General features: G+C 45.3%; 4 protein-coding genes across 7 annotated transcripts; 2 read left to right on the forward strand and 2 right to left on the reverse strand.

Moving 5' to 3' along the window:
* The first annotated feature begins 5 nt into the window (after positions 1 to 5).
* On the forward strand, positions 6 to 2,990 carry FOXG_17536 (uncharacterized protein). 4 transcript variants are annotated; one of them, XM_018397543.1, is made up of 6 exons: positions 6 to 578; positions 653 to 745; positions 804 to 831; positions 908 to 1,230; positions 1,302 to 2,528; positions 2,591 to 2,990. In XM_018397543.1, the coding sequence occupies exons 2-5, from the start codon at positions 736 to 738 to the stop codon at positions 2,219 to 2,221; spliced, it is 1,281 nt and encodes a 426-aa protein (XP_018258560.1). In that variant the 5' UTR covers positions 6 to 578; positions 653 to 735; the 3' UTR covers positions 2,222 to 2,528; positions 2,591 to 2,990. The 4 variants fall into 4 exon arrangements, with proteins under 4 accessions (XP_018258560.1, XP_018258558.1, XP_018258559.1 ...); XM_018397541.1 differs by having other exon boundaries at positions 804 to 1,230; XM_018397544.1 differs by lacking the exon at positions 6 to 578 and having other exon boundaries at positions 602 to 745.
* On the reverse strand, positions 2,447 to 3,461 carry FOXG_22845 (uncharacterized protein). The gene has a single exon (XM_018403263.1). It carries the CDS (start codon positions 3,054 to 3,056, stop codon positions 2,607 to 2,609), a length of 450 nt encoding a protein of 149 aa, XP_018258562.1. The 5' UTR covers positions 3,057 to 3,461; the 3' UTR covers positions 2,447 to 2,606.
* An 870-nt stretch (positions 3,462 to 4,331) lies between these two features.
* On the forward strand, positions 4,332 to 5,793 carry FOXG_22846 (uncharacterized protein). The gene is made up of 2 exons (XM_018403264.1): positions 4,332 to 4,545; positions 4,597 to 5,793. Exons 1-2 carry the CDS (start codon positions 4,438 to 4,440, stop codon positions 5,248 to 5,250), a joined length of 762 nt encoding a protein of 253 aa, XP_018258563.1. The 5' UTR covers positions 4,332 to 4,437; the 3' UTR covers positions 5,251 to 5,793.
* A 251-nt stretch (positions 5,794 to 6,044) lies between these two features.
* On the reverse strand, positions 6,045 to 8,332 carry FOXG_17537 (uncharacterized protein). The gene is made up of 3 exons (XM_018397545.1): positions 7,626 to 8,332; positions 7,027 to 7,499; positions 6,045 to 6,958 (listed from the first exon to the last, which is right to left on the reverse strand). The coding sequence occupies exons 1-3, from the start codon at positions 8,121 to 8,123 to the stop codon at positions 6,253 to 6,255; spliced, it is 1,677 nt and encodes a 558-aa protein (XP_018258564.1). The 5' UTR covers positions 8,124 to 8,332; the 3' UTR covers positions 6,045 to 6,252.
* Between the last annotated feature and the right edge of the window lie 3,275 nt (positions 8,333 to 11,607).

The raw sequence follows: 11,607 nt of genomic DNA on the forward strand, positions 1-11,607 counted from the left end.
ATCAACCGTTGGTTCATAAAGCAGATGAGCTAAGGTACTATTATAGGATGTTTACGGTAAGCCTCTACGATATCAACTACTGTGTATTTGCGACGGACCGTGGCTTGAAGCAGATGGACGGAATCATTGGTTCTCTATAATAATCAATCCTTTCGCAGGGTTTGAAGAAGTTCCTACGGAGTGAAAGAAAAGTAGCACGTACGAGAAGCAGTCGTGAGAAAGGAAATCTCTCCCTCTTTTATCAAAGATGGATATAAAAGCTCACTACGTATCTTCATACTCGGTACCCGACCCATAGTATCTCAGGTTCATCCTATGAAATCGTGATCATTACCGACAGACAGGACCGGAGGTTGCTACCTTACCAATATTAGTTATATAAAGCAGTTTGGGTCTTTATATAAGCTCTCTCTACCTCAGACTTCACTTTGTAAACAGGCAGAAGGGCGATCCACAAAGCCTTGTATAGGACAAACATATCAAAGATAATATTGATATTAGGAGATATTGACTCTTCCTGTTCGATGAACTTTCTATCAACACTCGCCGCCCTTTGGGTCGCTCTTTCTCTTACGATGGTATTCTAAGCCTATTATATTTCCGTTTGCACTTGGCTGACTCTGGCTTTTCTTTTACTTTGCCCAACGAAAAGATACTAGTCGGGCTCTCTGGTTTATGCCTTTATCGTCTTTTCTATCATCCACTCGCCAAATTTCCAGGTCCTAAACTTGCCGCATGCAGCCAAGTTAGCAAGGCCCCTTTCTCTTCGTTGGAGTTCGATCGCTGATGCAGATCCAAACTAGTTCTGGTTCCTTCGTGCATGGACTGGAGGCAAGTATCCATTTGTAATGAGGGAATTGCACGACAGATACGGCGATGTAGTGAGGATTGCGCCTAATGAGCTTAGTTTCAAGACTCCACAAGCATACAAAGACATCTATAACCATGCCGTCGGCCACAAAACGCCTTTCCCAAAGAGTAAATACTTTTACAACCGAGGCGCGTCCATCAAGCATCCTGATATCGTATTCACAATTGACAGAGAATCGCATCGGTCCCAACGACGATCCCTTTCTCACGCCTTCAGTGCTCGTGCCCTTCGGGAGGCCGAGAGCACGATTCAGAGGCACGCCAGGCTATTTGTCCACCAGATTAGCCAACGCGGCAACCCAGGAACTGGCGGCGTAGATATGTCGGCTGCATTCACCTGGCTTACCTTCGACATCATCGGTGTGTTACACCAGCTGGCACGAAACCAGTGACAGATCTGGGAAGGCTATAACAGTGCTGACTGGCAATAGGTGACTTGACATTTGGGGAGTCGTTTGAATCGGTTGCGAATTGGGAGCCAGATACATATGTTGCACTCATCTTGGAATTTATAAAACACTTCACCATAATTCAGGCAGCTAAGCGACTGGGTATTTCGGAAGGCCTTCTATCTTTGTTTATACCAGGAGATCTTAAAGACAGCATGGCGTTCCATGAAAGTCTGACAAAGGAGAAGGTCGCTCGTCGTATAAAGCTGGGCGACTTCAACCAGCGCAGGGACTTCTTCGCGCACATTCTTAGAGACGGCGGCTTCAACCGTGATCATCTCGCAGAGCAAGCTAAGATATTGCTATTGGATGGGTCTGAAACCACGGCCACCTTCTTAGCGGGTGTCACATATCTGCTTTTGAAATCTCCAACTGCACTGTCGAAACTGCAGTGTGAAGTACGATCTTCTTTTGCTTCGCTTGATGAAATCAGAGGAGATTCATTAAACCAGCTGCCTTACCTCCGCGCTGCCATCGAAGAAGGTCTTCGTCTGTTTCCTCCTGTACCGCTTGGTCTTCCGCGGACGTGTCCTGGGGCAATGATCGACGGATGGTACGTTCCTTCTGGCACTGAAGTGTCAGTGGATAACTTTGTTATGTCTCACGATGCGAAGTCTTTCCCAGAGCCTGATGAGTTCCGTCCTGAACGCTGGCTTGAAGGTCAGACAGGAAATAACAAGGAGGCCAGCCGTCCATTTTCTATTGGCCCTCGTGCCTGTTTAGGTGTCAATCTCGCCTATCTTGAAGCGAGTCTGATTCTCGCCACTATGGCCTACTCCTTTGACTGGGAACTTGTCGATAAGAGCCTACACTGGTTTGAAGAGGTCGAATTGATGTCGTTCTGGAATAAGCCACAATTATTCATCCGCTACCACCCTCGTGGTTCTTTCCACGGAGCTTAGTTATGGAAGGGATAGACTACAGCTGTGTTATCGACCATGTGTATCAACGGCTCCAGTGGCGCCAATGATTCCAAGTGATCTTGCGTCCCAACCTCATTTCAGTCAAAATCCCCATTTTACGGTTTCACCGTTGCCTTGGGGTCAGATTTTTACGCTAGAGAAATGATTAGGGACCATTTGTCTTAATGCAAATCTTGGAGAGGAGAGTTTTCGGTGTCTCTTCTAGCTCGTTTACGTGTTTTTTAATTTTAGAGGCGATATAGCAACAAGCAAACTCTCAACCAAACAACGAAGTAATGAAGCAATAGTAAGCGTAATTAATAAAGAATCGTTACGTTCTTTACTAACCGTATTATATATACTGCTAAGACACCTAGCTGGTGAACTAACTAGAGGCAGCGAGGATAAGGTTGATAATCTCCTTGTGGCGATGCAATACTGCTAGTTGTAGAGCTGTTGCGCGCCCTCCTCTTTGTGCACTAGCATCAGCGCCCTCGCCGAGAATAAGTTGAACGATATGTGTGTGTCCCCCCGATGCCGCGAGGCACAGAGCTTCGTTTAATATCAATTGGATTGTGTATTTAGACTGCAGGTCGTGGGAAATACGCTCACACTCCAGAGCACGAAGGGCTTTCCTGGCTGTGTTTATCATTCCCTTTCTTACCGCCCAGAGGAGGCTAACTGGGCTGTTGCTTTTTGTATCCCGATAGTATAAAATGTATTCGATGATAGGATAGACTTGTTTGCTAGTTTGAAGCAATGTGACAAGGTCTTTCGCCTCGAGGAAAGCAGCAAGTTCGAAGTAAAGTTCTGGCGGTAGAGTAAGGAGTGCCATTAGGTCCTCTGGCAGCTGCTTCGAAATCTGGTTAGGATAAGATAATAGGAGAAGAATTTGATCTCGAATACAGTGTGAGCTCTTAGAACATCGGTTCTTCTGAGTGTCATAATTATCTGTGTATGATAAAGTAACATGAAGGAGACATAAGTAATAAAGATAGAACTCCACTGTCGATTAACAACGACCACCCTGAAGGGCTAGAAGCCTGCATCCGCTAGGTTTTACCACATAAACTCGTATGGTGTGAAGTAATTCACCAATTAGCGTCCAGAAAAGGAGCCTGGAAGCCACATAGCTCGTTGGCGTGAAAGTTGTATTATATTCGTTAGGACTCCGTGAGAACAGGATTCTGTGGAATTGCTTACACCTTAGGTAAGATGCCGAAGCATGTTGACCGACTTAAGAGGGTGGCGCAGAACATCGAGAGGGAGCAAAACCAAGATTTACCAAGTGATTAAATAAAAGTTAAGTCTCATTGTTAACCTTGAAAAAGAATATCCATCTATGCAAACGTCAAAGATCACAGTCTGTCGAGATTGAGACGCATTTACACTCCCAGCAGAGAAACCCTGCGCCAGTTCACACGATTACATTGCAGTACGGGACTGAAAATGCCGTCATCCTACACCTGGGATGGAGTCAGATGATTTCCGTGGTACCTTACAAGGCTGCTTCCCTTCTTCAGTACACTGACAGAGACCAGGCCTGTCGCATCTTTGTATAACATCTCCTTTCCTTTAATAAACATGAACCTGATAGAGACGCTTACCGAGGACAGTCGCCATAGAAGAATAATAAGCAACATGTTCACCGAAGCTCAATCCTATGAAATATTTATTTACCTACGGTAAGGACTACATCGGGAAGATATGTCCTAGCTAGTGCTAATAAAGTATTGACGAAAAGCCGCTGGGTAGCGATTCACTTCCAGCGTGGCAGAAGCCATGGAATTAAGCGATATTGACAATAGTCGTAGTTGGTCAAGCGATAATGCTGGTGAAATACAGACCGCTTCCCTCTTGACGACTGATAGCGAAGTCACCTAACTTGTAGCTTTGCTTTAATTGGAAATTCCCCCTGCCTTCTACGCAACATAGATCTACGTATGCCAAAATAGACACAAATAGGAACTTTCGTCATTCGACGGTGCCTTGTCTATTCCTGTCCCATCATCTTATACATTTAGACTAATACGACAGCCTAAGATAAAACGAATAGCAGTTACAAATGCCTCTAATGATTGGGTGCATTCATTTACAAATAGGCTAAGGCAATAAAGGAAAAAAGCTACTTATTGGTATGAACTGCGGGACAAGCTCTACAATCTTTTCTTTCAAGCAAGGCTATTATCAGATTGGTTTGTGACGCCTCAACTTGCATGTTTCACGGACAAAGCTACTTCCTCTCATGGCTCTTCTTAATTGTGCCGTTGATTTTCCTAGTTCCACCAAATCCTTTAGACACAACTCACTGCTCATTTTTGAATGTAGTTTACCCGGTTTCCTTGTTCCTAATTCCACACTGACTGATAATGTAGGTTACGAATACTGCGGCGTTTTCAGTCGTGAACGTAACCGCTGAAAGGTTGACAATGAGCCCTGACTTTGTACTTCACCAGTTTCTCTGTATACATGTTGACGGGACTGGCATTTACTCGATCAATGGCAAAGTTACCCGCAAACCACTGGCTGCTATCCTGTTGTCGCCATCGGACCGCGAAGACTCTTATAAACGCACAGAAGGCATAGCTATAGCTACTAAATGGTTATTCATTCTCCTCATGGCTAGTTCTAGCGCCTGGTGGGTTCTATCCCAGATATCCTCCGGTATCTCAGTTGTCAGATGGGGCTTATGGGCTTTGTCAATGATAGAAGCAATTACCATCGTCATCTGTGTGGTCATAGCACGAAATGAAGCACAAAGCTTCTCATTCGTGGTGGGAACAAGTGCTGTATTATATGGATCACTGTTCTATGCCTCTATACTGATTTTATCCATACTTCTTGGCTTTTTAATCTGGGATATCACCCGAAGCGAGCCACCAACGTTTCTTGCAATCCCGTACAAAAGATACGAACAAAGAGGAAGCAGTAAACGTTCAGTCCTATCCACAGCAAAAGAACATGTTGTCATACTATGGCTTGTTCTGGGTTCCTTGCTACGAACTGTAAGATCAAGCGGAAGCCGGTAGTTCCCAAAGTTGTGCCTTAGCCGTGGAAACAGTTTAAAGCTCAAGGTTGTACATTATATAGTATTGCTACGCTTTGCATTCAACGGCAATACCCGAAGGCCATTAGCTATAGAGCAGGTGTAAAATCAACGAATTCATCGCAGTCTATGTTTAATCTTCTTATGCCAGCAACTTGGAAGTATAGCATGCTGTTAAGACTGCCTGAAATTTCTGATGGTCTTAAAGAATGCTTCTACCTAGAGTCTATAGTAGGACGAAGAGTGCAGGAAACCTCGCTCCCCTTTGGGCTTCACATAACGCGCTTGAATGCCAAACAGCAAGAGTACGGAGCGCTATAACAAATTGTCGACAGATATCTTGGCAAAAATATCCTTGAATAATCAAGTATCATCGATATCTTGGCTTAAGACTGTTGAATAATACAGACAAGAAAATAGACACATGCGAGTGAAGCCGTAACGGATTAATTTAAGGTTGTTTCGTGGGGAAGTGAAGAGGTGTATCTATCCTTCAGTTTGTCAATAATATCTGTTAGTATGGGAGTATTCTTACACAGGGGCTAATCCCTTTGTGTGGCAAGGATGTTAGCGCTAGCGCTTGTTACTCCATTAGACGATATGTGGTTGGTCACCTGATTTAGTGCTATCAACTTCCTCACAGAAGACGTCCCCGATATCTACTCCGAGCCGCACGCGGAGCGTCGGCGATACCGCGGTAGGTTATTGCCTCATATTTTATTCATCATAATCACGTCTTCATATTGAGGGTTAGATATGACAACATATATCCTTAGTGGTAGTTCTGTTACACAGAGTATTTTACAATAACACAGAGATGCAGTCAAGGTTTGGCTTTCAAGACTGGAACTTACCCTAAACAAGCGTACGTGTTAGCAGAGAAGAATGAACGGAATGCTATTATACAAATATATATAACACCAGTAGTTGTATTCAATAATCAAGCTTTGACTGAAATCCTCCCCTGTTCTATATTGGTTTCATCTTACTCTCTTAGCGATGTCCATCTTTTTCGAACTCTGGGCACTCGACAATGCTTCACTTCAGTCCTAGGATCTCTCCGCCACCCAAAGGTATCACTGGGCTTCCACTCTCGTGTAACACGTGGATCTGATTCTTGAATGATAACCTCGATATATTCAAGGAACAACCTACTCGTCTCAGGGACAAAACAGTAAGCAAATAAACAACTGCCCAGAGATAGAAAGGCGAAGAGCAGAAAGATCGCAGACCGTCTGGCCCATTCAATCTCGATGAGATATGGTGTATAGACAGACGCGAAGACTGCCCATAGCCAGTGAACTCCGGCGGAAATCCCAATGTCCCTGGATCTTGTAGCAGTGCAAGGGATTTCTCCAGTAATGATCCACACTGCAGGTGCCCAGCTTGACGCAACGAGAAAAAGGAATAGAGCCATGAAGACAAGCTGGACACGGTTGACCACAAACTCTTCATGAGTCAAACCAACTGCCATACCAACAATGGCTGTGAGAAAGTGGCATGACGACACGGCCAGTCCGCCGAAGAAAAGCGTCCGGCGCTGACCGAGCTTCCGGAATATCAACATATACATGGGCGTGGCACAAAGGCGGACAAAGGAAAAGACTAGGGCGATCACAAGGGGGTCGCTGAGAGCCTCATGAGACTCAGCGAGCGAGGGCAAGGAGAGCATGATAAAGTTTATACCTGTGCTGTTACATTAGGAGATGAATGGTCAGTTCGTGTCCGGGTTGTAGGTTCATTCCGTGTGGCAACGTACCATTGATACATAGTATGTAGAAAGACACTGAAGCTCAGAGGATGGATTCTTCTGTGAGGTGTTCTAGCGATGCCTTTTACGCGAGCGCAAAACCATTCCTTGACAAGTTCTCGAAATGAGACTCTTTCTGGACCTAGGCCAGTCTCGTGGCTGAAGTAAATTTCGCTCAACTCCATCCCTACACGCTGCTTATTTAACTCGCTCTGCGGCTTTGGATTTCGCAAGCGACATAGGGCAGTGTAGGCTTCTTCATTGCGACCCATGTTGACTAAATGACGTGGTGATTCAGGTATAAACGTAACGCCTATGGCCAGGAGTATCGGCCAGATGAATTGACATGCAACAAGACATCTATAGGCAGATATATCGGTATCTCTGCCGACTAGATAGGCAATGGAGGTAGCTACTAGCAGGCCCAGAGCAACGCATCCTTGATATCCGGCAATCAAGTAGCCTCGGAGAGAAGAATGACACTGATAGAGGTCAGTAAGGAAAAGTCGACAGCAAACGGGTGGGATTCCTTCGGCAGAAAGCGGTAAAGTGAGGTGAAATCGAAGTTATGCTAGGAACATTGCGTTGAGGAAGTCTAGGAGGCTCACCGTTTCTGTCATGTATAATACAGTTCCGACTGAGTTGATCCCCACTCCAACCCCACCGATCAGGCGGCCGATGAGAACCAGTACCAAGGCAGAGTCGTAGAAACCAACTGCCATTTGCAAAGACACGCCAACCACGTAGACGGCAGAGCTGAGCTGGATGAGCCACTTACGACCCAGTCGGTCTCCAAGAGCACCACCGCTGATCGCCCCGAAAGAAGCACCGCAGAAAAGGATAGACATAACGAGGGCTACATTGTTTTGAGATATTTTGGTTTCTCCAGGACCTTCGACGACGGCAATAAAGGAATTAGATCGGATAAGTCCATTCACACAGCCGAAATCATAGCCAAGGACAAGGCCGCCGGTAGCAACGATTGCAGTTAATAGAATGGAGCCGAAGTTCGTGTCTACTTCTGCCTCGTAATGAAAATGGGCTCTATGCAAGATCATATTATCCCGATCACCCGGGGGATCCTTTTTCAGATTAATCGCCGCCATCACTTGAGGAGGATGCTGGAGAGTAAGCGATGAAACTGAGTGATCAGAATGGACACCACTGAGGTCTCGGGTAGCTGGTATAGTATCAGAGGTTGGCTGGCGGAAACAAGGGCAAATGGGGTCTTCCAGACAAAGAGAGGGATCCTAAATAATGGTCCCTGGGGTAAGCTCCGATGGCTTAGTGACTCGTTTTATGGATTAAATCTATGATCATACGAGCATTCACATAATAAGAAAGTTTATCTTGTGTTGTTTCCCAAAGGCAGGTTCATGATGCTTGGTATCTGCAAAGTAGAAATATCACATTATCGCGTTCTGGACATCATCGTATTCGTGGGCGCGCGTTAGTGATGCGTGGCTTTCACACCGGCTTTGGTCAGAATTGGACGGTATGCATATGCCTTGAGCTTCATAGGTAACGGATACCTTAAGTTAGGCGTGTATTTCTCGATTAATCACAATCGATCATGGATGATAACCCTGTGGGCCCATCTAAGGCTGAAGCTCGTTGCATCACTCTGACGGCTTCCAGTCAACGATGACTATGAATGGTTTCTTGTAGTGTGTCTAGCTCTGCCCTCTGCGCCTCCAATAACGTTACATACTAGTCATCATTGCGTAACAAGAGATATCATCCTTGTAGTATGGGGCGGTAGGCTTACGCCCTGAACAAAACTCAAGCTCGATGAAGGAATACAAAGCCCTGCATTGAAAGGCCGGGAAAACCTATGGTGATGGCCGAGCGTAGCGTATATCTCTCAAGGAATCATCTTTCCCTCTCACAGGGATCTTTATTGTGAGTCTAGACTGCTCTAGATGTGTGAAAGAATTACATGTGATGGCTGCAAAAGCTGACCATGTAGGAAGCACCGACAATCGACGCGTTTATTGTACGTTGACCAAAGGATTATTCGTTGGCTACTTGTTAATACACGCATCGCTTTTGTCTCCGGCTCTTGCCGTGCTTCACACGAAAGCATTGGTTCCTAGCTTGTCCGGACTTAAGGGCCCCGCCCTATTTTCGAGTGAAGTTTGCTTACGTGAAGCGGTCTGACATTTAGTTCTGGACCCGATCCACATTTATTATGCACTCTGTATGTCACCTGCGACGCTTTTAACAGCCGTAAGTGCATCACTGGGTTAGCTGATCTGGGCCTACTACGAAATTACACGAATGCTACCCCCCATCATGTTCGGGAAAGAATTAGACAAGCCCAGTGCAAAGACAATTCAAGAGCCCGGAAGCAAAGCACATATTCGGGATGCGCAAGGATGAGGTGGATCTAACTACTTGCATAATCATGAAAACCGCCCAGGTACGGTAGCAGAGCAACTTTTATCACCGGTGCACTATTCTGTGGATGATCTTTGTGTCCATTAATACGAATTTGAAATGCTGCCACATCTTATACAAACCAATAGCTGGTGTGTATGAAATAATGCTGAATAGATGAATAGCTACTCAACATGCTACGTAGTTCCATTCGAGCTTTTCTCATGCCCAAGAGGCGGAAGTGACAGCACATGGCATTAGGTAGAACAGCGTAGTTTTATCTTGGTTTCTTCATGATTTCATATCCAACAGGTTTCATCCGTTATGAATCGTCTCCCTCAAAAGGCATCCATATCGATATTTCGCCCGAGGGGCGAGCCCATTCGCACCCCGAGACAGCTTTAGAAACTCGTGCTTGCATGCAAGTTAGTCTACATTCGATATCTAGAGTTCGTCATGCTTTTTGCGGGTCTTACCCTATAGGGCGGCATACAAGTCCCAGACGCTCTAAGAAACTGCAATTTTGCAGCCACGCCTGGTCATCCCGCTGACGGGTAACAGGCTCGGTACGATGCGCCATTTGTGCCGATGATATGCTGGATAGTGTGTAATCTGTCGACGCGTTCGTAGAAATTGGATTTCAAGGGGGGTGTCTAATTTCGCGTCGCGAATGATAATCCCCCGTAACCAATGGCTTTCTGTACTTAGCGTTTAGATAGATCCGATTTTCCCTAGCCCAGCACGTCCTGTGCCCCATTAGGGGACTTTCGGGGCCTACGGCCCCCCGGACGAAAAATATACATAACATAACATAACATATGACGCTCTAAGAAAGTCGGCTGCCAAATCTGATACAAAGGGTCTTCCATTTCTTTTAGGCAACATTGAGTGAAAAAAGTTTATGAAAGTAGCATGCCAGTATTCGCTGATGTCTAGCCCAATTGGCTGTTCTCCTCGCCAAGCGGAGGAGGTCTGAACAACTAATGATTACCTAGGTCAGCTGGAGAAGAGGTAAAATGAAAAAGCCGAAAGAAAAAAAACAAAAAGTTTTGGCTAGACTGAGAGGGAAATTACCGATCTTCACTCGACCGACAAGAGAAACCCGGATTTCATCAAGCTCAGCTCCAACTAGTGACTCAGAAAGGTGACGAAATCCATTGATAATCTGAGAGGTCGGAGATAAGCGGATGGACTTCCAGTGGAGACGCCCTCAATCTGCGCCAAGGTTCAGTGGTATCTCACCTGAGAAGTTGCACTCGCTATTTCTACCTCTGTCAGCTGAAACAAGTCGACGAGATTCAACTCTAGATATTCTCCTGCAAGAACATATGTGGGCATTTCTTCATAGATTGAATATATCGTTGCTATATCGGGATGGGCAAGGTGTTTGATATCAGTAAAATCGTATAGTGAAACATAACGCTTCACTCGTATCGCTCCATTTACTCGGTTCCGTATCAGAGAGCTTGATTGATGAGGGTGAAAGGTTTTGTTTTCAATTGATTCATAATCCTCTTCCAGGGTCTTCTCCAACTTCGCAACTACCACGTGTTTCACCCCGGAAAGCTTCAGTACCTCGACGCCCCCCATCGACTTCTTATGTTCAAAAGCGTTCGAACAGTCCTCGATGTACAAGTTTGGAGTCTCAGTTATAGGTTGGCAGGACGACTGTTTGCCTACAGAAGTGTCTTTATGAAGATCGGTCGAACAGACGAGATGCAAATTGAGCATGCATTCGGACTACCCAGAGAATGGAGGATGTTGGGATACTATATCCCGAACCAACTACTGAACTACTGTAATTAAAGACTTCCATCCATTGTCAAAAGTGAAAAGTTTTAGTGATGGGTAGGAAAGGGAGTGCAATAATCTCGAAGCTAATAGATTTCTACTGTCATACAACACTCTTTGTCCATATAATAATGACAAACGGTTTTTCTTTTTCTAGACAAAATAAGCTATGACTTCAATTTTCGTTGCTTTTCTTCAGCATTAGCAATGGGATCATATGCCTCAGTTTCCTCTGCCCTAACATGAAGTTTACCGTGACAACGTTGGCTCGAAAATCCGGCAGTTGGCAGGTATCGATGCCAGGATGTCTCGTAAGAGCAGGTGACTCAGGCAAAATTGCTACAGTACCATACAAGCTGCGGATGACGAAACGTCTTACCTTTTACGCAGATGTACCCTAACCGGTTCTATTCTAAGAAA

This window comes from Fusarium oxysporum, chromosome 6, assembly GCF_000149955.1.
Source record: "Fusarium oxysporum f. sp. lycopersici 4287 chromosome 6, whole genome shotgun sequence".
Classification (NCBI taxonomy): Eukaryota; Fungi; Ascomycota; class Sordariomycetes; order Hypocreales; family Nectriaceae; genus Fusarium; species Fusarium oxysporum.

What these genes read in the sequence shown, in the direction of transcription:
- FOXG_17536 (XM_018397541.1), top strand. Translation starts at nt 525, where the DNA reads ATGAACTTTCTATCAACACTCGCCGCCCTTTGGGTCGCTCTTTCTCTT. An exon ending in TCGCTCTTTCTCTTACGATG is followed by an intron (nt 579 to 652) that starts GTATTCTAAGCC and finishes CCCAACGAAAAG; the next exon opens with ATACTAGTCGGGCTCTCTGG. An exon ending in GCTTACCTTCGACATCATCG is followed by an intron (nt 1,231 to 1,301) that starts GTGTGTTACACC and finishes GACTGGCAATAG; the next exon opens with GTGACTTGACATTTGGGGAG.
- FOXG_22845 (XM_018403263.1), bottom strand. Translation starts at nt 3,056, where the DNA reads ATGGCACTCCTTACTCTACCGCCAGAACTTTACTTCGAACTTGCTGCT.
- FOXG_22846 (XM_018403264.1), top strand. Translation starts at nt 4,438, where the DNA reads ATGTTTCACGGACAAAGCTACTTCCTCTCATGGCTCTTCTTAATTGTG. An exon ending in CTCACTGCTCATTTTTGAAT is followed by an intron (nt 4,546 to 4,596) that starts GTAGTTTACCCG and finishes CTGATAATGTAG; the next exon opens with GTTACGAATACTGCGGCGTT.
- FOXG_17537 (XM_018397545.1), bottom strand. Translation starts at nt 8,123, where the DNA reads ATGGCGGCGATTAATCTGAAAAAGGATCCCCCGGGTGATCGGGATAAT. An exon ending in TATTATACATGACAGAAACG is followed by an intron (nt 7,500 to 7,625) that starts GTGAGCCTCCTA and finishes GACCTCTATCAG; the next exon opens with TGTCATTCTTCTCTCCGAGG. An exon ending in CTACATACTATGTATCAATG is followed by an intron (nt 6,959 to 7,026) that starts GTACGTTGCCAC and finishes CTAATGTAACAG; the next exon opens with CACAGGTATAAACTTTATCA.